This window comes from Salvelinus fontinalis, chromosome 32, assembly GCF_029448725.1.
Source record: "Salvelinus fontinalis isolate EN_2023a chromosome 32, ASM2944872v1, whole genome shotgun sequence".
NCBI classification, from domain to species: domain Eukaryota; kingdom Metazoa; phylum Chordata; class Actinopteri; order Salmoniformes; family Salmonidae; genus Salvelinus; species Salvelinus fontinalis.
The window spans coordinates 42,147,600-42,171,957 of NC_074696.1; the positions used below are offsets into that span (position 1 = coordinate 42,147,600).

General features: G+C 44.8%; 1 protein-coding gene across 3 annotated transcripts in view; it reads right to left on the reverse strand.

The window, feature by feature from the left end:
- The window catches only part of LOC129831385 (RNA-binding motif, single-stranded-interacting protein 3-like), a 351,034-nt gene that overhangs the window by 25,862 nt on the left and 300,814 nt on the right, over positions 1-24,358 (reverse strand). For all 3 annotated transcript variants that reach the window (XM_055894739.1, XM_055894740.1, XM_055894742.1), the window contains one exon: positions 22,226-22,276. In XM_055894739.1, the coding sequence (XP_055750714.1) occupies positions 22,226-22,276 (51 nt within the window). The remainder of the gene's footprint in view (positions 1-22,225; positions 22,277-24,358) is intronic.

Consider the following 24,358-nt stretch of genomic DNA (forward strand, 5'->3'; position numbering starts at 1 on the left):
GTCATACTGAGTGTGTGTCTATGTCATACTGAGTGTGTGTGTGTGTATGTCATACTGAGTGTGTGTGTGTGTATGTCATACTGAGTGTGTGTGTGTGTGTGTGTCATACTGAGTGTGTGTGTCTATGTCATACTGAGTGTTTGTGTATGTCATACTGAGTGTTTGTGTATGTCATACTGAGTGTTTGTGTGTGTCATACTGAGTGTGTGTGTCTATGTCATACTGAGTGTGTGTGTGTGTGTGTGTGTCATACTGAGTGTGTATATCATACTGAGTGTGTGTGTGTGTCATACTGAGTGTGTATGTCATACTGAGTGTGTGTGTCTGTCATGCTGAGTGTGTGTGTATGTCATACTGAGTGTGTGAGTCATACTGAGTGAGTGTGTCTATGTCATACTGAGTGTGTGTGTCTATGTCATACTGAGTGTGTGTCTATGTCATACTGAGTGTGTGTCTATTTCATACTGAGTGTGTGTGTGTGTCATACTGAGTGTGTGTCTATGTCATACTGAGTGTGTGTGTGTGTGTGTCATACTGAGTGTGTATGTCATACTGAGTGTGTGTGTGTGTGTGTCATACTGAGTGTGTATGTCATACTGAGTGTGTGTGTCATACAGAGAGTGTGTGTGTGTATGTCATACTGAGTGTGTGTGTGTGTGTATGTCATACTGAGTGTGTGTGTGTGTGTATGTCATACTGAGTGTGTGTGTGTGTATGTCATACTGAGTGTGTGTGTGTGTATGTCATACTGAGTGTGTGTGTGTGTATGTCATACTGAGTGTGTGTGTGTGTATGTCATACTGAGTGTGTGTGTGTGTATGTCATACTGAGAGTGTGTGTGTGTATGTCATACTGAGTGTGTGTGTGTGTGTATGTCATACTGAGTGTGTGTGTGTGTGTATGTCATACTGAGTGTGTGTGTGTGTGTATGTCATACTGAGTGTGTGTGTGTGTATGTCATACTGAGTGTGTGTGTGTGTATGTCATACTGAGTGTGTGTGTGTGTATGTCATACTGAGTGTGTGTGTGTGTATGTCATACTGAGTGTGTGTGTATGTCATACTGAGTGTGTGTGTGTGTATGTCATACTGAGTGTGTGTGTATGTCATACTGAGTGTGTGTGTGTGTATGTCATGCTGAGTGTGTGTGTATGTCATACTGAGTGTGTGTGTATGTCATACTGAGTGTGTGTTTATGTCATACTGAGTGTGTGTGTATGTCATACTGAGTGTGTGTGTGTGTATGTCATGCTGAGTGTGTGTGTATGTCATACTGAGTGTGTGTGTGTGTATGTCATGCTGAGTGTGTGTGTATGTCATACTGAGTGTGTGTGTGTGTATGTCATACTGAGTGTGTGTGTGTGTATGTCATACTGAGTGTGTGTATGTCATGCTGAGTGTGTGTGTATGTCATACTGAGTGTGTGTGTATGTCATACTGAGTGTGTGTGTGTGTATGTCATGCTGAGTGTGTGTGTATGTCATACTGAGTGTGTGTGTGTGTATGTCATACTGAGTGTGTGTGTGTGTATGTCATACTGCGTGTGTGTGTGTATGTCATACTAAGAGTGTGTGCGTGTGTATGTTATACTGAGTGTGTGTATGTCATACTGAGTGTGTATGTCATACTGAGTGTGTATGTCATACTGAGTGTGTGTGTGTGTGTATGTCATACTGCGTGTGTGTGTCTATGTCAGACTGAGCGTGTATGTCAGACTGAGCGTGTATGTCATACTGAGTGTGTATGTCATACTGAGTGTGTCTATGTCATACTGAGTGTGTATGTCATACTGAGTGTGTCTATGTCATACTGAGTGTGTCTATGTCATACTGAGTTTGTGTGTGTGTGTATGTCTATGTCATACTGAGTGTGTATGTCATACTGAGTGTGTATGTCATACTGAGTGTGTCTATGTCATACTGAGTGTGTGTGTGTGTGTGTGTGTGTGTGTCATACTGAGTGTGTATATCATACTGAGTGTGTGTGTCTGTCATGCTGAGTGTGTGTGTATGTCATACTGAGTGTGTATATCATACTGAGTGTGTGTGTCTATGTCTTACTGAGTGTGTATGTCATACTGAGTGTGTGTCTATGTCATACTGAGTGTGTGTCTATGTCATACTGAGTTTGTGTCTATGTCATACTGAGTGTGTGTCTATGTCATACTGAGTGTGTGTCTATGTCATACTGAGTGTGTGTCTATGTCATACTGAGTGTGTGTCTATGTCATACTGAGTGTGTGTCTATGTCATACTGAGTGTGTGTGTGTGTATGTCATACTGAGTGTGTGTGTGTGTATGTCATACTGAGTGTGTGTGTGTGTGTGTGTCATACTGAGTGTGTGTGTCTATGTCATACTGAGTGTTTGTGTATGTCATACTGAGTGTTTGTGTATGTCATACTGAGTGTTTGTGTGTGTCATACTGAGTGTGTGTGTCTATGTCATACTGAGTGTGTGTCTATGTCATACTGAGTGTGTGTCTATGTCATACTGAGTGTGTGTCTATGTCATACTGAGTGTGTGTGTCTATGTCATACTGAGTGTGTGTGTCTATGTCATACTGAGTGTGTGTGTATGTCATACTGAGTGTGTGTCTATGTCATACTGAGTGTGTGTCTATGTCATACTGAGTGTGTGTCTATGTCATACTGAGTGTGTGTCTATGTCATACTGAGTGTGTGTGTCTATGTCATACTGAGTGTGTGTGTCTATGTCATACTGAGTGTGTGTCTATGTCATACTGAGTGTGTGTGTCTATGTCATACTGAGTGTGTGTGTCTATGTCATACTGAGTGTGTGTGTCTATGTCATACTGAGTGTGTATGTCATACTGAGTGTGTGTGTCTATGTCATACTGAGTGTGTATGTCATACTGAGTGTGTGTGTCTATGTCATACTGAGTGTGTATGTCATTCTGAGTGTGTGTGTGAGTGTGTATGTCATACTGAGTGTGTGTGTGTGTGTCATACTGAGTGTGTGTGTGTGTGTGTGTGTGTGTGCCATACTGAGTGTGTATGTCATACTGAGTGTGTGTGTCATACTGAGTGTGTCTGTCATACTGAGAGTGTGTGTGTGTATGTCATACTGAGTGTGTGTGTGTGTATGTCATACTGAGTGTGTGTGTATGTCATACTAAGAGTGTGTATGTGTATGTCATACTGAGTGTGTGTGTATGTCATACTGAGTGTGTGTGTGTATGTCATACTGAGTGTGTGTGTGTATGTCATACTAAGAGTGTGTGCGTGTGTGTATCATACTGAGTGTGTGTGTGTGTGTATGTCATACTGCGTGTGTGTGTCTATGTCAGACTGAGCGTGTATGTCATACTGAGTGTGTATGTCATACTGAGTGTGTCTATGTCATACTGAGTGTGTGTGTGTGTGTATGTCATACTGCGAGTGTGTGTATGTCATACTGAGTGTGTGTGTGTGTCATACTGAGAGTGTGTGTGTGTATGTCATACTGAGTGTGTGTGTGTATGTCATACTGAGTGTGTGTGTGTATGTCATACTAAGAGTGTGTGTGTGTGTATGTTATACTGAGTGTGTGTGTATCATACTGAGTGTGTATGTCATACTGAGTGTGTGTGTGTGTGTGTATGTCATACTGCGTGTGTGTGTCTATGTCATACTGAGTGTGTATGTCATACTGAGTGTGTCTATGTCATACTGAGTGTGTGTGTGTATGTCATACTGCGTGTGTGTGTCTATGTCATACTGAGTGTGTATGTCATACTGAGTGTGTCTATGTCATACTGAGTGTGTGTGTGTGTGTGTGTGTCATACTGAGTGTGTATATCATACTGAGTGTGTGTGTGTGTCATACTGAGTGTGTATGTCATACTGAGTGTGTGTGTCTGTCATGCTGAGTGTGTGTCTATGTCATACTGAGTGTGTATATAATACTGAGTGTGTGTGTCTATGTCATACTGAGTGTGTGTGTGTCTATGTCATACTGAGTGTGTGTGTCTATGTCATACTGAGTGTGTATGTCATACTGAGTGTGTGTGTCTATGTCATACTGAGTGTGTATGTCATTCTGAGTGTGTGTGAGTGTGTATGTCATACTGAGTGTGTGTGTGTCATACTGAGTGTGTGTGTGTGTGTGTGTCATACTGAGTGTGTATGTCATACTGAGTGTGTGTGTGTGTGTGTGTCATACTGAGTGTGTATGTCATACTGAGTGTGTGTGTGTGTGTCATACTGAGTGTGTATGTCATACTGAGTGTGTGTGTGTGTCATACTGAGAGTGTGTGTGTGTATGTCATACTGAGTGTGTGTGTGTGTGTGTCATACTGAGTGTGTGTGTGTATGTCATACTGAGTGTGTGTGTGTGTGTGTCATACTGAGTGTGTGTGTGTGTGTGTGTCTATGTCATACTGAGTGTGTGTGTCTATGTCATACTGAGTGTGTATGTCATACTGCGTGTGTGTGTCTATGTCATACTGAGTGTGTATGTCATACTGAGTGTGTCTATGTCATACTGAGTGTGTGTGTGTGTGTGTGTGTCATACTGAGTGTGTATATCATACTGAGTGTGTGTGTGTGTCATACTGAGTGTGTATGTCATACTGAGTGTGTGTGTGTGTGTGTATGTCATACTGCGTGTGTGTGTCTATGTCATACTGAGTGTGTATGTCATACTGAGTGTGTCTATGTCATACTGAGTGTGTGTGTGTATGTCATACTGCGTGTGTGTGTCTATGTCATACTGAGTGTGTATGTCATACTGAGTGTGTCTATGTCATACTGAGTGTGTGTGTGTGTGTGTGTGTCATACTGAGTGTGTATATCATACTGAGTGTGTGTGTGTGTCATACTGAGTGTGTATGTCATACTGAGTGTGTGTGTCTGTCATGCTGAGTGTGTGTGTATGTCATACTGAGTGTGTGAGTCATACTGAGTGAGTGTGTCTATGTCATACTGAGTGTGTGTGTCTATGTCATACTGAGTGTGTGTCTATGTCATACTGAGTGTGTGTCTATTTCATACTGAGTGTGTGTGTGTGTCATACTGAGTGTGTGTCTATGTCATACTGAGTGTGTGTGTGTGTGTGTCATACTGAGTGTGTATGTCATACTGAGTGTGTGTGTGTGTGTGTCATACTGAGTGTGTATGTCATACTGAGTGTGTGTGTCATACAGAGAGTGTGTGTGTGTATGTCATACTGAGTGTGTGTGTGTGTGTATGTCATACTGAGTGTGTGTGTGTGTGTATGTCATACTGAGTGTGTGTGTGTGTATGTCATACTGAGTGTGTGTGTGTGTATGTCATACTGAGTGTGTGTGTGTGTATGTCATACTGAGTGTGTGTGTGTGTATGTCATACTGAGTGTGTGTGTGTGTATGTCATACTGAGTGTGTGTGTGTGTATGTCATACTGCGTGTGTGTGTGTATGTCATACTAAGAGTGTGTGCGTGTGTATGTTATACTGAGTGTGTGTATGTCATACTGAGTGTGTATGTCATACTGAGTGTGTATGTCATACTGAGTGTGTGTGTGTGTGTATGTCATACTGTGTGTGTGTGTATGTCAGACTGAGCGTGTATGTCAGACTGAGCGTGTATGTCATACTGAGTGTGTATGTCATACTGAGTGTGTGTATGTCATACTGAGTGTGTATGTCATACTGAGTGTGTCTATGTCATACTGAGTGTGTCTATGTCATACTGAGTTTGTGTGTGTGTGTATGTCTATGTCATACTGAGTGTGTATGTCATACTGAGTGTGTATGTCATACTGAGTGTGTCTATGTCATACTGAGTGTGTGTGTGTGTGTGTGTGTGTGTCATACTGAGTGTGTATATCATACTGAGTGTGTGTGTCTGTCATGCTGAGTGTGTGTGTATGTCATACTGAGTGTGTATATCATACTGAGTGTGTGTGTCTATGTCATACTGAGTGTGTATATCATACTGAGTGTGTGTGTCTATGTCTTACTGAGTGTGTATGTCATACTGAGTGTGTGTGTCTATGTCATACTGAGTTTGTGTCTATGTCATACTGAGTGTGTGTCTATGTCATACTGAGTGTGTGTCTATGTCATACTGAGTGTGTGTCTATGTCATACTGAGTGTGTGTCTATGTCATACTGAGTGTGTGTCTATGTCATACTGAGTGTGTGTGTGTGTATGTCATACTGAGTGTGTGTGTGTGTATGTCATACTGAGTGTGTGTGTGTGTGTGTGTCATACTGAGTGTGTGTGTCTATGTCATACTGAGTGTTTGTGTATGTCATACTGAGTGTTTGTGTATGTCATACTGAGTGTTTGTGTGTGTCATACTGAGTGTGTGTGTCTATGTCATACTGAGTGTGTGTCTATGTCATACTGAGTGTGTGTCTATGTCATACTGAGTGTGTGTCTATGTCATACTGAGTGTGTGTCTATGTCATACTGAGTGTGTGTGTCTATGTCATACTGAGTGTGTGTGTCTATGTCATACTGAGTGTGTGTGTCTATGTCATACTGAGTGTGTGTGTATGTCATACTGAGTGTGTGTCTATGTCATACTGAGTGTGTGTCTATGTCATACTGAGTGTGTGTGTCTATGTCATACTGAGTGTGTGTGTCTATGTCATACTGAGTGTGTGTCTATGTCATACTGAGTGTGTGTGTCTATGTCATACTGAGTGTGTGTGTCTATGTCATACTGAGTGTGTGTCTATGTCATACTGAGTGTGTGTGTCTATGTCATACTGAGTGTGTGTGTCTATGTCATACTGAGTGTGTGTGTCATACTGAGTGTGTGTGTGTGTGTCATACTGAGTGTGTATGTCATACTGAGTGTGTGTGTGTGTCATACTGAGAGTGTGTGTGTGTATGTCATACTGAGTGTGTGTGTGTGTGTGTCATACTGAGTGTGTGTGTGTATGTCATACTGAGTGTGTGTGTGTGTGTGTCATACTGAGTGTGTGTGTGTGTGTGTCTATGTCATACTGAGTGTGTGTGTCTATGTCATACTGAGTGTGTATGTCATACTGCGTGTGTGTGTCTATGTCATACTGAGTGTGTATGTCATACTGAGTGTGTCTATGTCATACTGAGTGTGTGTGTGTGTGTGTGTGTCATACTGAGTGTGTATATCATACTGAGTGTGTGTGTGTGTCATACTGAGTGTGTATGTCATACTGAGTGTGTGTGTGTGTGTGTATGTCATACTGCGTGTGTGTGTCTATGTCATACTGAGTGTGTATGTCATACTGAGTGTGTCTATGTCATACTGAGTGTGTGTGTGTATGTCATACTGCGTGTGTGTGTCTATGTCATACTGAGTGTGTATGTCATACTGAGTGTGTCTATGTCATACTGAGTGTGTGTGTGTGTGTGTGTGTCATACTGAGTGTGTATATCATACTGAGTGTGTGTGTGTGTCATACTGAGTGTGTATGTCATACTGAGTGTGTGTGTCTGTCATGCTGAGTGTGTGTGTATGTCATACTGAGTGTGTGAGTCATACTGAGTGAGTGTGTCTATGTCATACTGAGTGTGTGTGTCTATGTCATACTGAGTGTGTGTCTATGTCATACTGAGTGTGTGTCTATTTCATACTGAGTGTGTGTGTGTGTCATACTGAGTGTGTGTCTATGTCATACTGAGTGTGTGTGTGTGTGTGTCATACTGAGTGTGTATGTCATACTGAGTGTGTGTGTGTGTGTGTCATACTGAGTGTGTATGTCATACTGAGTGTGTGTGTCATACAGAGAGTGTGTGTGTGTATGTCATACTGAGTGTGTGTGTGTGTGTATGTCATACTGAGTGTGTGTGTGTGTGTATGTCATACTGAGTGTGTGTGTGTGTATGTCATACTGAGTGTGTGTGTGTGTATGTCATACTGAGTGTGTGTGTGTGTATGTCATACTGAGTGTGTGTGTGTGTATGTCATACTGAGTGTGTGTGTGTGTATGTCATACTGAGTGTGTGTGTGTGTATGTCATACTGCGTGTGTGTGTGTATGTCATACTAAGAGTGTGTGCGTGTGTATGTTATACTGAGTGTGTGTATGTCATACTGAGTGTGTATGTCATACTGAGTGTGTATGTCATACTGAGTGTGTGTGTGTGTGTATGTCATACTGTGTGTGTGTGTATGTCAGACTGAGCGTGTATGTCAGACTGAGCGTGTATGTCATACTGAGTGTGTATGTCATACTGAGTGTGTCTATGTCATACTGAGTGTGTATGTCATACTGAGTGTGTCTATGTCATACTGAGTGTGTCTATGTCATACTGAGTTTGTGTGTGTGTGTATGTCTATGTCATACTGAGTGTGTATGTCATACTGAGTGTGTATGTCATACTGAGTGTGTCTATGTCATACTGAGTGTGTGTGTGTGTGTGTGTGTGTGTCATACTGAGTGTGTATATCATACTGAGTGTGTGTGTCTGTCATGCTGAGTGTGTGTGTATGTCATACTGAGTGTGTATATCATACTGAGTGTGTGTGTCTATGTCTTACTGAGTGTGTATGTCATACTGAGTGTGTGTGTCTATGTCATACTGAGTTTGTGTCTATGTCATACTGAGTGTGTGTCTATGTCATACTGAGTGTGTGTCTATGTCATACTGAGTGTGTGTCTATGTCATACTGAGTGTGTGTCTATGTCATACTGAGTGTGTGTCTATGTCATACTGAGTGTGTGTGTGTGTATGTCATACTGAGTGTGTGTGTGTGTATGTCATACTGAGTGTGTGTGTGTGTGTGTGTCATACTGAGTGTGTGTGTCTATGTCATACTGAGTGTTTGTGTATGTCATACTGAGTGTTTGTGTATGTCATACTGAGTGTTTGTGTGTGTCATACTGAGTGTGTGTGTCTATGTCATACTGAGTGTGTGTCTATGTCATACTGAGTGTGTGTCTATGTCATACTGAGTGTGTGTCTATGTCATACTGAGTGTGTGTCTATGTCATACTGAGTGTGTGTGTCTATGTCATACTGAGTGTGTGTGTCTATGTCATACTGAGTGTGTGTGTCTATGTCATACTGAGTGTGTGTGTATGTCATACTGAGTGTGTGTCTATGTCATACTGAGTGTGTGTCTATGTCATACTGAGTGTGTGTGTCTATGTCATACTGAGTGTGTGTGTCTATGTCATACTGAGTGTGTGTCTATGTCATACTGAGTGTGTGTGTCTATGTCATACTGAGTGTGTGTGTCTATGTCATACTGAGTGTGTGTCTATGTCATACTGAGTGTGTGTGTCTATGTCATACTGAGTGTGTGTGTCTATGTCATACTGAGTGTGTGTGTCTATGTCATACTGAGTGTGTATGTCATACTGAGTGTGTGTGTCTATGTCATACTGAGTGTGTATGTCATACTGAGTGTGTGTGTCTATGTCATACTGAGTGTGTATGTCATTCTGAGTGTGTGTGTGAGTGTGTATGTCATACTGAGTGTGTGTGTGTGTGTCATACTGAGTGTGTGTGTGTGTGTGTGTGTGTGTGTGCCATACTGAGTGTGTATGTCATACTGAGTGTGTGTGTCATACTGAGTGTGTCTGTCATACTGAGAGTGTGTGTGTGTGTATGTCATACTGAGTGTGTGTGTGTGTGTATGTCATACTGAGTGTGTGTATCATACTGAGTGTGTATGTCATACTGTGTGTGTATGTCATACTGAGTGTGTGTGTGTGTATGTCATACTGCGTGTGTGTGTCTATGTCATACTGAGTGTGTATGTCATACTGAGTGTGTATGTCATACAGTGTGTGTGTGTGTGTGTGTCATACTGAGTGTGTGTGTGTCTGTCATGCTGAGTGTGTGTGTATGTCATACTGAGAGTGTGTGCATCTGTATGGCATACTGAGTGTATGTGTATCATACTAAGTGTGTGTGTGTGATTATCATACTGAGTGTGTGTGCGTCTGTATGGCATACTGAGTGTGTGTGTATGTCATACTGAGTGAGTGTGTGTATGTCATACTGAGTGTGTATGTGGGTCATACTGAGTGTGTATGTGGGTCATACTGAGTGTGTATGTGTGTCATACTGAGTGTGTATGTGTGTCATACTGAGTGTGTATATCATACTGAGTGTGTATGTCATACTGAGTGTGTATGTGTGTCATACTGAGTGTGTATGTGTGTCATACTGAGTGTGTATGTGTGTCATACTGAGTGTGTGTGTGTATATCATACTGAGTGTGTGTGTGCGTCTGTATGGCATACTGAGTGTGTGTGTATCATACTGAGTGTGTGTGTGTGTATATCATACTGAGTGTGTGTGTATGTCATACTGAGTGAGTGTGTGTATGTCATACTGAGTGTGTGTGTGCGTCTGTATGGCATACTGAGTGTGTGTGTATCATACTGAGTGTGTGTGTGTGTATATCATACTGAGTGTGTGTGTATGTCATACTGAGTGTGTGTGTGTATATCATACTGAGTGTGTGTGTGCGTCTGTATGGCATACTGAGTGTGTGTGTATCATACTGAGTGTGTGTGTGTGTATATCATACTGAGTGTGTGTGTATGTCATACTGAGTGAGTGTGTGTATGTCATACTGAGTGTGTATGTGTGTCATACTGAGTGTGTGTGTCATACGGACTGTGTGTGTGTGTATCATACTGAGTGTGTGTGTATGTCACATTGACTGTGTGTGTATACTGAGTGTGTGTGTGTATCATACTGAGTGTGTGTGTATGTCACACTGACTGTGTGTGTATACTGAGTGTGTGTGTGTGTGTCATACTGAGTGTGTGTGTATGTCACACTGACTGTGTGTGTGTATACTGAGTGCGTGTGGGTTGCTAACAGGAGAAGCAGATAAACTGTAGCTAGTTAGTTAAAGATGGCGAGGTGTCAGACATCAAGGCTGTTAGACGGGCTGTAATGCCCCCGTTCTGATGTGCAGCAGGCTTTACAGACAAAGCCCTGATTGAGCTGGCTAACTGTAACTGGCCCCTAATACCAGGATTGCCCACCTTCATAATGTATGTATTGTGCACCACCCCCAAAGCACCCGCGGAGGAAAAAAAGGTTAGGCTAATGGTGTTTGGGAAATTGCACAAGTCATTCAGTGATAGTGTGTGTGTGTGTGTGTTTATGGTGAGCAGCATGCTATTTCAGTTAGTCTTTGTGTGCTGCCTTCCATGGCTGCACCAGGTTCCAAGGCCTCGGGCACCTTTCCAGGCTTGTAAGCCCTAAGACGGGAGGCTGGATTGTGGAGTCTATTTCTCTAATCCACAACATGAATCCCACCTAGGGCTATCAGACAGGTCTGCCCTGGCTTTGCAGCAGCCTGCCTACGAGACCCCAGGTGGTGAAGGCTAAGACACAAGTCTGAGGTACAACAATGACCCACTGTGACAGGAGGTGTTGGAATGTATTTCTTTGACTACGCCTAGAGATCCTCCCCTATCTCGTTTTCCAGAGGGTCCTTAATGCACAAAAACCACAGAGAGTGACTGAACTGAAACAAAAGAAACGATGAGACAAACTGAGACACTCTGAGACAAATACAGAGACTATAAGCATTTCAAAAAGATCTTCACACAATATACTGCAGCAGTGGGGCAGTATCATACTAAATGATGTGTTCGCGGACACACCGGTGACCCCACAAGTGAACAAAAAAAGCCATTTAGGCATGCCCTCACTGACTGTGATATGCTCTGGCGAGACTACCTCACCGCCCCCAGATGTGCGTTGGCTGCAGCAGCCGCCCTGACCGTCACAGCACTTTTACGACATGCCTCTGACTGTCTCACTGTCCCATGCGAGTGCCTGGAAACTCTGGCGTGGTGATTTACAACGTCGGGGGAATGGCAGCGGTTGCCGTGGTAATGCGTCGCAAAAAAACAAAAACGCTGGCTCGGCGTTCCCTGAAGCCGCCTTGGAATCTGTGTGGGGCTTTGATTTGAATCTAATGTCAGAGTCAGAGCAATTGATGTTTTTTTGGAGGTGGAAGAAATAGCATGGGGAATGAACACATTTCTCCACATTGATCTTGTAGAATCAAAACGGAGTGTATTGTCTGACAAAACATGACGCGTTCAACACTACAAGCCAGTAAAGCATCAATATCACTAATAATATCAATACCAATCTGATCCCAGATCCGTTTGTGCTTTTGCCTTATACGCCATTGTCATTATCAAACCAAATGTTTGGCATGACAATTCCATTAGGAGTTGGCAAGAGAGCAGACACAGGCTATATCTGTACATCTTCTATACACCAAGCCAACAGTCGACAACTCAGAACAGACATCAACCATTGTAACCCTATTTGCTGGCAGCGACACAGTAGCTGAAGGGAAAACCAGCAGAGCCATTTTTACGGAATGCGCACGCACACAATGAGAGCAGCTCAAGGACAACCGGAGACCAGGCCGAGGCCCAGGCTCAAATTCTGCCAACGAAATTCACAACATAACGTTCTCCCCCTGAACCAAAGTGCATCATACAGCGGGATGATTCAGTGCTTCCCATGAAGGGAGACAGTTAAGGTTTGAAGTGGCTGCGAGGAAGACCAACTACGTTACAACGCAGAGGAATTCAGTGAACATGGTGTAACTTCTACTGAACAAACATGAAATACAAACTAAAACAGCATACTGGAGTGAGCACATATATCAAGGGTGCATACTGCATATCAGTCACTTGGGAAAATCAACAATGTTGCAGTTGGCTAGTTTAATCTGCTGCAGTAGTTTGGCAGAGTGGAGTGTGTGTGTTTGCCTGTGTGCATCTTAATGTGTGTTTGCTGTAGCAGGGGCCGTGTGAAACTGGCTAGGGTTCTAAACTGCATTTAAAAAAATTTTTTTATCCAAAATAAATATATCCTACCGTTAGTGTGTCAGTTAGTCAAATTTCTGCCCTGCTAGAGCTGCCCTGGTCAACTGTAAGTGCTGTTATTTTGAAGTAGAAACGTCTCGGAGCAACAGCCGCTCAGCCACGAATTGGTAGGGCACACAAGCTCACAGAACGGGACTGCCGAGTGCTGAAGCGCGTGGCGAGTTAAAATCGTCTGTCCTTGGATGCAATCCTCACTACCAAGTTCCAAACTGCCTCTGAAAGCAACTTCAGCACAAGAACTGTTCGTCGGGAGCTTCGGGAAATGGGTTTCCATGGCTGAGCAGCCGCACGCACACAAGCCTAAGATCCCCATGTGCAATGTCAAGCGTCGGCTGGAGTGGTGTAAAGCTCGCCGCCATTGGGCTCTGGAGCAGTGGAAACGCGTTCTTTGGAGTGATGAGTCATGCTTCACCGTCTGGCAGTACGACGGACGAATCTGGGTTTGGCGGATGCCAAGAGAACGCTACCTGCCCCAATGCATGGTGACAACTGTAAAGTTTGGTGGAGGAGGAATAATGGTCTGGGGCTGTTTTTCATGGTTTCTGGCTTGGTCCCTTAGTTTCAGTGAAGGGAAATATTAACGCTACAGCATACAATGACATTCTAGACGATTGTGTGCCTCCAACTTTGTGGCAACAGTTTGGGGAAGGCCCTTTCCTGTTTCAGCATGACAATGCGCCCGTGCACAAAGCGAGGCCCATACAGAAATGGTTTGTCTACATTGGAGTGGAAGAACTTGACTGGCTTGCACAGAGCCCTAACCTCGACCCCATCAAAATCCTTTGGCATGAATTGGAATGCCGACTGCGAGTCAGGCCTAATCGCCAAACATCAGTGCCTGACCTCACTATTGCTCTTGTGGCTGAATGGAAGCAAGTAACCGCAGAAATGTTCCAACTTCTAGTGGAAAGCCTTCCCAGAAGAGTGGAGGCTGTTATAGCAGCAAAGGGGGAAACAACTCCATATTAATGGTCAGGATGTTGGAATGAGATGTTTGACGAGCAGGTGTCCACATACTTTTGGTCATGTAGCGTATCTTAGTGCACTGGCAGACAATTTTGATTATTTAAACAAAACAAAAAAGGCTTGATAGGGTAAGATAAATTCTTATTTCATGTTATTTGATCCTAATAAGACATCTTACCAAGACAAATTATCTTAGTGCTCTGGCAGATAATTTTGCTTACTTAAAAAAAGGCTTGAAAAAGGCTTGAAACAAGTCAGAATATCTTAGAACAATACAAATTATCTTTATGTATTTTCCGGATAAGCCAAATCATCGCACTCACCAAGAAAATGCATTGACTAGTTTTTAGTTGAACTCAACTCAAGCAATTTTAACTTCATTACCTCAATACAATAACATCTAGGTAACACTAGCATTGTTTGCAGTGTAGTCTACTCAACTACCCCAGGTCTGCTGCTGACTGATCTACTGCAGGCATTACCTCACAGCCCAAGTACTGCTGGCAACACCACCCTCCCAGCTGGCATGTACACCACACCACAGCTTCAAAGAACCTCAGTACTGGAAGGGACAGGTGAGAGTGCGAGAGATGAAGAGAGAGAGCGAGAGAGACAGAGAGAGAGGAGTGAGAGAGAGAGAGAGAGGAGATGGAGTGAGACAGGAGATGGAGAAGAGAGAGAGAGGAGGAGACAGTGTGAGAGAGAATGATACAGGGAAAGATAATACGGAGAGAGAGAGAGAAAAAGTGAAGGACTGGGAGAGAAAGAAGCGAGTTGAAGCCGGGTTGTTTTTTTGAAAACAAGCTGTCATTTTTCTTTTGAAGCTTTCGCTCTAAGCACTTCTCGTCCAAGGATACACACATTTCTGCAAACTGTTTGTCTTTTCATTTGTCCCTCTCTCTCCCCATCTCCTAACAAAGCGCAACGCTGAGGGATAGAGCACTCGGGCTACGGTTGTCAAACTCAATCCAGTGAGATAAACAAGATGCACTGCTGTTTCCTACCATGTCACAGCAGCCCGCAAACTCTTAACTCAAAGAGCACTTTCAATTCTCACTTATCGTGTAACTCCTTCAAAATTCTAACTGCCACCGACAGCAGCACACTAGCATACCTGGGTTCACAGAGTATTCAAAATCATTTTTGTCTAATGTAGTCTGGCCCAGGGGTGCGAAAACTGAAGTGACGACCCGCCCTTGCTGCCTCTGCCTGCCTAGCCCGGCTCCCCTCTCTCCACCGGGTTTCTCTGCCTCTGACCCTATTACGGGGGCTGAGTCACAGGCTTACTAGTGCTCTTCCATGCCGTCCCTAGGAGGGGTGCGTCACATCGTGCCAGGCCTTTTCCCGCTATACTCGACTTGAGAGGGTTGAATCTGTGACGTGATCTCCTTGAGCAGCTTGTGCGGTGGAGGAGAGCTTCGTGGGCTTTACTCAGCCTTGTCTCAGGGTAGTACGTCGGTGGTCTGTTGATATCCCTGTAGTGGTGTGGGGGCTGTGCTTTGGCAAAGTGGGTGGGGTTATATCCTGCCTGGTTTGCCCTGTCTGGGGGTATCGTCGGAGAGGGCCACAGCGTCCGCTGACCCCCGACGTCTCAGCCTCCATTATCTACGCTGCAATAGTCTCTGTGCCAGGGGGCTAGGGTCAGCCGTGCCTGGTTATGAAAAGCCAACTGACATTTACTCCTGAGCTACTGACCCGTTGCAACATGTGTGATTATTATTTGACCCTGCTGGTCACCTATGAACGTTTGAACATCTTGAAGAACGATCTGGCCTTAATGGCCATGTACTCTCGGAATGTCCACCCGACACAGCCAGAACAGGAACCCAGGTCTGCGCTCTAGCGTAGTCATTCTGATTGGTTGTGGCAATGTCCTCTCCCTTTACCACGCTCCGCCGCCTCCGTATTGCGCAGACACCAGGCGAACACTCCCCCCAGAATGGCCCACTGGTTAAACATGCCGTGCACGCCAACAGACCCAAATTGCAGCACAATCAATTGGTTTAATACTTGAAGTAGCCCCTGAACGCTAGGCTAGCACGCTCCGCTAGTTTAATGTGTTTCATTGGATCGGCGGCACGGGGGGGGGGGGGGGGACGACCACAATGTGGCCAGGTACAGGAAGAATACAAGTGCAGACGTAAGGAGACAGGTCGGGTGGTGGTCAAGTGGAGGGAGGTTGAAGGGGGGGCAGCTGGGGTTAGGGCATGGGCACTGGGCGGTCTGGTGGACTGTGGATGCAGCGCCATTGGAACAAGGCCATAAGGAGAGAGGAAGACGCTGCTCCCTCTATGGGGAGGGAGCAGAGGGGACGCTACTGTATTTCAACTGTTTTCTTTTTATTTAACCTTTATTCATACAGGTTTTTCTCATTGAGATAACATCTCTTTTCCAAGAGAGACCTGGTCCAATAGCAGCACCTATTCTATTATAGGCCATGCCAATAGTCACAATAGAAGACTATAGATTAAGGGACTTACAGATACCTCATATGGTTTATGCAAGAGCAACACTGACAGCCCACTCATACTCATCAATCCGTAAACACGGTCACATGTAAAAACATGCGCACACTGTATTTCACAAGCAGTCTCACACACCTACTGTATTCATAAACACACCCTTACTGTGCAGTAAACAGCATAAACCCCAGACACTAATACCTAACCACTACACACACACACACACACACACACACACACACACACACACACACACACACACACACACACACACACACACACACACACACACACACACACACATACACACACACACCCACACCCACACCATGCATTGATCCTCTCCTCTCTGTAGCACCAGGGACCCCTGTCCCGTCATGGCGGCTGGCTGGCTGGCTAGGAGAGGGAAGGAGAGGAGCTGGCTGGGGGGCTGGAGGAGTGGTTCCCCGCTGGGGCCAGATTACATGTTGCTTGTCTCCCAGCGTGGGGGTAACTGAGACGGGGAGGCTAGGTGGTGATGGTCGCAGCAGGGAGCAGCAGTAGGGTACTAGGTGGTAGGAGGGTTTCTCTATGGATAGTGGTGTTGGTGGTGATGGTCGCAGCAGGGAGCAGCAGTAGGGTAGTAGGTGGTAGGAGGGTTTCTCTATGGATAGTGGTGTTGGTGGTGATGGTCACAGCAGGGAGCAGCAGTAGGGTAGTAGGTGGTAGGAGGGCTTCTCTATGGATAGTGGTGTTGGTGGTGATGGTAGATCAGGAACTATAGTGTTGCATTGTTCCGGCTTGGCCGGCATCACATATGTACAGTAGTCGTCTTTGATACTGCCTGTGAGTAAATTAATCTCACTCACTAGGACCCCTAAATGCTCTAAGTCTAAGATATGGCTCCGGAGGACCTACACAGTGCCTTAGGTATGATGTAGTGCATGAAGACCAGCGGGATGGTAGTCCCGTGTAGTTCAGTTGGTAGAGCACGGCGCTTGCAACCCCAGGGTTGAGGGTTTGATTCCCACGGGGAACAAGTATGAAAATGTATGCACCCACAACCCTGGTAAGTTGCTCTGGATAGGAGTGTCTGCTAAATGATCTAAATGTAATGTAAATGGATGGCTTGGGGATAGATCTTTCTTCAGATCCTCCAGCCTTCAGCTGTCCAAGATGGCGCCGGAGAGTAGGGCTGCCGTCTTATCGGCTCTTAATCAACCAGGCTAATTTGTTTGTTTTTTCGCGTTGTTCGTAACTTGTTATGTACATAATGTTGCTGCTACCGTCTCTTATGAATGAAAAGAGCTTCTGGACATCAGAATTGGGAACACTCACCTCAAATTGGATGAGGAGTTCTTCAATAATTGGGACGCGAGGGATATACTACGGACACCCGACCAGGCCCAGATCCCCGTGATTCACTGGAAAAGGAAACGTAGATTTCGCGGAAAGAGACCCGGATGCCTTGTGAGGATCAGGCGACGAGTGGCTAATCTGCCCTTGCCTTCCGTTCTGGTAGCTAACGTTCAATCGCTGGGAAATAAATGGGACGAACTGAAAGCACGTATATCCTACCAACGGGACATTAAAAACTGTAATATCTTGTGTTTCACAGAGTTGTGTCTGAATGACGACATTAAGAACATACAGCTGGCGGGTTATACACTCTATCAGCAGGACAGAACAGCATCCTCTGGTAAGACACGGGGGTAAGGCACATTTGTAAACAATAGCTGGTGCACAATATCTAAGGAAGTCTCAGGATTTTGCTCGCCTGAGGTAGAGTATCTCATGATAAGCTGTAGACCACACTATCTACCAAGAGAGTTTTCATCTGTATTTTTCGTAGCTGTCTACATACCACCACAGATTGAGGCTGGTACTAAAACCGCACTCAATGAGCTGTATTCCGCCATAAGCAAACAGGAAAGCGCTCATCCAGAGGCAGTGCTCCTAGTGGCCGGGGACTTTAATGCAGGGAAATTTAAATCAGTTTTACCTCATTTCTATCAGCATGTTAAATGTGCAACCAGAGGGAAAACAATTCTAGACCACCTTTACTCCACACACAGGGACGCGTACACAGCTCTCCCTCGCTCTCCATTTGGCAAATCTGACCATAACTCCATAACTCTATCCGACTGATTCCTACTTACAAACAGATGAAGCAGATGCTAAACTACAGGACTGTTATGCTAGCACAGACTGGAATATGTTCCGGGATTCTTCCGATGGCATTGAGGAGTACACCACATCAGTCACTGGCTTTATCAATAAGTGCATCGAGGACGTCGTCCCCACAGTGACTGTACGTACATACCACAACCGGAAGCCATAGAATACAGGCAACATTCGCACTGAGCTAAAAGGTAGAGCTGCCGCTTTCAAGGAGCGGGACTCTAACCTGGAAGCTTATAAGAAATCCCGCTATGCCCTCCGACAAACCATCAAACAGGCAAAGCATCAATACACGACTAAGATCGAATCGTACTACACCGGCTCCAACACTCGTTGGATGTGGCAGGGCTTGCAAACTATTACAGACTACAAAGGGAAGTACAGCCGAGAGCTGCCCAGTGACACAAGCCTACCAGACAAGCTAAATAACTTCTATGCTCGCTTCGAGGCAAGTAACACTGAAATATGCATGAGAGCATCAGCAGTTCCGGACGACTGTGTGATCATGCTCTCCGCAGCCAATGTGAGTAAGACCTTCAAACAGGTCAACATTCACAAGGCCGCTGGGCCAGATGGATTACCAAGACGTGTACTCCGAGCATGAGCTGACCAACTGGAAAGTGTCTTCACTGACATTTTCAACCTCTCCCTGTCTGAGACTGTAATACCTACATGTTTCAAGCAGACCACCATAGTCCCTGTGCCCAAGAACACTAAGGTAACCTGCCTAAATGACTACCAACCCGTAGCACTCACATCTGTAGCCATGAAATGCTTTGAAATGCTGGTCATGGCTCACATCAACACCATTATACAAGAAACCCTAGACCCACTCCAATTTGCATACCGCACCAACAGATCCACAGATGATGCAATCTCTATTGCACTCCACACTGCCCTTTCCCACCTGGAAAAAAGGAACACCTATGTGAGAATACTATCCATTGACTACAGCTCAACAGTTCAACACCATAGGGCCCTCAAAGCTCATCACTAAGCTAAGGACCCTGGGACTAAACACCTCCCTCTGCAACTGGATCCTGGACTTCCTGACGGGCCACCTCCAAGTGGTAAGGGTAGGTAACAACACATCCGCCACACTGATCCCCCACACAGGGGCCCCTCAGGGGGGTGTGCTCAGTCCCCTCCTGTACTCCCTGTTCACTCATGACAGCATGGCCAGGCACGACTCCAACACCACCATTAAGTTTGCTGATGACACAACAGTGGTAGGCCTGATCACCGACAACAATGAGACAGCCTATAGGGAGGAGGTCAGACAACCTCTCCCTCAACATGATCAAGACGATGGATATTATTGTGGACTACAGGAAAAGGAGGACCGAGCGAGCCCCCATTCTCATCGTAGGGGCTGTAGTGGAGCAGGTTGAGAGCTTCAAGTTCCTTGGCGTCCACATCACCAACAAATGAACATGGTCCAAGCACACCAAGACAGTCGTGAAGAGGGCACGACAAAACCTATTCCCCCTCAGGAGACTGAAAAGATTTGGCATGGGTCCTCAGATCCTCTAAAGGTTTTACAGCTGCACCATCGAGAGCATCCTGACAGGTTGCATCACTGCCTGGTATGGCAACTACATAATTACCTCAACACCGGTGCTCCCCGCACATTTACACATTGACTCTGTACCAATACCCCCTGTATATAGCCCCGCTATTGTTATTTACTGCTGCTCTTTAATTATTTGTTATCCTGATCTCTTACTTTTTTAGGGATTTTCTTAAAACTGCATTGTTTTTTAAGGGCTTGTAAGTGAGAATTTCACTGTAAGGTCTACTACACCTGTTGTATTCGGCGCATGTGACCTTTAAAATTAGATTTTAATATCCCTACTCTGTCACACCCTGATCTATTTCACCTGTCTGATCTATTTCACCTGTCTATTTCACGAGCCTCCACCCAACTGGAGGCGGGTGGAGGCTCGTCTCCACCCGCCTCCAGTTGTCGCCCATCTTCCTCATTATCCCCTGTGTGTTTATACCTGTGTTCTCTGTTTGTCTGTTGCCATTTCTTTTTTTTAATGAAACTTACCAGCGTTTGTTCCCCTGCTCCTGTCTGTTTCTTGCTCCTGTTTCCTAGTCTTTCCCGGTTTTGACTCTTCTGCCTGCCCTGACCCTGAGCCTGCCGTTCTCTACCTTGCCCCACCTCACTGGATTATTGACCCCTGCCTGCCCTGACCCTGAGACTGTCTGCCGTTCTGGACCCTTTGCACCCGCTCTGGATTGCTGACCCCTGCCTGCCTTTAACCTGTCGTTTGCCTGCCCCTGCATTAGAAATAAACGTTTCTTTCTTCGACACTGTTTGCATCTGGGTCATACCTGAAACCTGATATACTCTCTCCAAAACATCAGGCTGCATTTTCAGTCCCTCACATTAGTGCAATATTGATAACACGGCAATAGCCTAACACATCACAATGACACCAGAATAAAAAGCTACATACTGTAGTAAAGCCCAGGGCCAGGATGGGAGATTGGATGCAACAGCAGCAGAACCATTAGTAGCTCTGAAAGCATCAGCTCTCATGAACAACTCATGCAGGCTGCTCTAATGCACAAGACCTACCAGATTGCCTCTTACCTAAACAAGAGACTAAGTTGTCCTGAAGTGGGAATCAGTCGGTTGCATTACAGTATGTGCTATTGTAATGTTATTATTAGCTGCCTAGCGTGAAAAACGGCTGAAACCAAATGAATGAAATAAACAACTATACACACTAGTAGTTAGGAGTTAGGTATAATTAAGGTTTTATTGGTTGAGTTTGAGATCCGTTGAACTTGTGGATGATAAATATTTACGGTTAATATGACATGAAAAAACGCTGGTCCTCTGTAGCTCAGTTGGTACAGCATGGCGTCTTCTGCAACGGGCAGAATAGTTGGCTTGATTCCCAGGACCACTCGCATGCAACACGTACGCACACGTGACTGTAAGTCACTTTGGATAAAAGGGTCTGCTGAATGGCATATATTATTAAAAAATCAAAAATCCGGAATTTAGCAGATGCTCTTAACCAGAGCGACGTACAGTAATGAGTACACACATTTCTATACTGGTCCCTCGTGGGAATCGAAACCCACAACACTGGCGTTGCAACTGAGCCACATGGGACCTATTAGTAAAGTAGGGTTAATATAACATGAAACGCTGACTGATATAAGTAGTATTGCAGTACTATTGCAGAATTGAATGCTGGTGGCCTGGTATGTTGCCGAGATGGATTGAGCAGGCTAGTTGGTGTTCTGCTTTGCTCGTTCAATTCTGCTGAGTCACACTACAGTCCACCAAGACCCATAAACTCTGTTCCCAACCAGAAACACATGTTTGTACACCTAAGAAAGAGCGAATGGACATCCGCGTGGTTATCACAATGGAACGACCAACTTTCATAAAGTGTTTCCCGATGATTCAAGACAGTAGCGGAAGAATCATTTTAGCTATCAGCGATACAATTCGGTTCAGTGCTTGAGTCTGTGGGTGAGCTCCGAAGGTGGTCTGAAAGTGGACTTGCCACAGGAGGAGTTTGAAGACGGAGCATCTACTTTACCAATTCCAATGCTGCAAGATATTAGCTCTAAATATATAGAAAGTGCCTTGGAGGTTGCAACATTCTGAAAGATTCATAACATTCTGTCCAAAGCTCTCTTAACTCTTCTGGTGAGTTAACCGAAAGGCACTGGGAATTTATCGCAAGTGAAGGTAGACATCAGGCATCTTCCTGTCGACCTCTAACCCCAAAAGGTCAAAGGTCCACGTGGGACTGCTAGAGCACATACAGTAAATCACATTGACATAGCGAATGGTAATGCACTTACTGTAGGCTGCATAACGTATTGTTGATGAGGCATCCATGACGTACTCTGGACCTATGAGGGAGACATCAAATGAAACATCATTTTTGACTTAAGGTTACCCATGCCACTTCTTTCCCCTTACAATCAACAGTGTGCAATAACTGGTTTTCCATTGTCACGCTATTTCGCTGCATGCCAGTGCATGCTTGTGCCCTGTCCTTTCCCACTGTTACTTCCGTGCCTGGGATGTGTGGGCGTGTTGAGGTAAGATGACGCTAACAAGCCGTGGCCAGTTGAAAACAGACAGGCCCTGAATTTGCAGAATTAGGCACAGCGTGTCACGCCACAGGCCAAGATGGCTCAACCCAGCTTGGGTCGACAGTGGCAAACCGAATATCGAGGGACAAGAACCTACAAACTAACCCTGAAACAGAAAAATACCTACTGCTCTATTGGACTTTGTGGGCCATTCAGTTTAATAGAAGTCCATGCTGTCAACAGTGAGAGAAGCCACAGTTGAATAAATGGGCCATTTAGATTTGCTGGAGAGGAGTATTAGACAGCTAGTCAGAGACACACACACGTCTGCCCATTGATCCTAGGGGAAATGATTGGGCTCAACAAAGACAAACAGATGCTAATCTTCCATCAGAACGCCAATCCTCTGAGCTCGTTAAAGCCCATGATTTGAGGCTTGCCTAAACAAGTGAGGGGTTTTTATTGTATAGCACAGAGCCATGATTGTTTGTTTCTTCCTCACGGTGTTTGTTCTCGAGACAACAGGAAGAAAAAAGAGACGAGATAAAGCTTTGTTCCCTAATCGTCCATCTTTAGAATATTTCCATGTGACATCAACAAGATTCAAACTGCGTGTGCTTAGAAATGTTTTGACTGAGATTGAGTGTTTTAAAAAAAAACAAATTATTATCATGGATGCATTAGTAGCAGCAGCGATGACTTAACAAGAAGCTGGTGCATTGTGTTACTGATGTTGTCCAGTGGTCTAGTCTGAGGATGTCTGTCAACCTCTGGCTGACGCTGCCCTGAGCTTGCGTTTGATATTAAGGCAGCCAGAACACAGCAGGGCAGACCGCATGGCTAGACCAGGAAGTGGATGGATTGTCCACTGTCACGTGACAAAGTAAATCAGGATGTTTTCCCAGCGTACACATTCCAAAGAAAGACAGTCCAAATAAAGACTGTTTACAATGGGCATTTGGCGAATTAGCCATCGTTTTAGTTTGTTTGTTATTTCCAGGAAATAAATACAATTGTAAAACACACAATTCAATAAACAATACATTATCTGCATCTGAGCAGATTATATGTAATAGTAGCCAATAAAAAAAGGTGCAAAATGCTTAATATTTTCTACCACAAAGAACTGAAATCATATAATTTTTCTCCATTTTGGCCACTAGTGCTTCCTTTGTCTCATACCGTATGCTTTGCTTCCTGCCTGCTCTACTCTTTGTACTTGACAGAAGATGGAGGACTCACCTTGCCTGGCGCTGCCTTGCTGAAGGGCAATATTACAGGAAGTGGTGGTGGCCAATATTGAAACTGTGAGGATTAATATTCCTCAAAAGCCAGGCCATTGTTTTTGATAAATCAATTTGGGAAGCCTTCGGAACGCGGATTAGCGCCGCGCCCCGTCCCCCTTCTCCCCCCAGCACTGGACCTGAGTTTTAATCAGACGTATCTGAAAGGCGGACAAGCCAACCTTCACCAACCAACCCCCTACCCTCTCTCTTTCCTTCTCCGTCTTTATCTCTCTCTCTCTCCCTATCGCTCTCTCTCTCCAGCGCTCTCTCTTTCTTGCGCTCTCACTCTCTCGTTCCATCGCTCTCACTCTCTCGTTCCATCTCTCTCTCCCTCTCTCTGCATTCTAAGCAGCCTCAATGACAAACAGCGAGGCTGAACAGTGTCTCTTCCCTTCTGCTTGTTGCAGTCAAACATCTGGAGGTGCTTGAAATTGTGCGTGTTTAGACATGGAAACGCTCCGTTTCACATGGTTCCAGGGATCAACTGGGATACAAAGTGTGGAATTCAGTTAGCAGGGAAAAGGATGTAAAATTACTATGAAAGGTATGACAGCTTGAAAAAGCTTGAAAAGCACAACAGGGTCAGGACAGCGATGGAGAAACTGTTTGT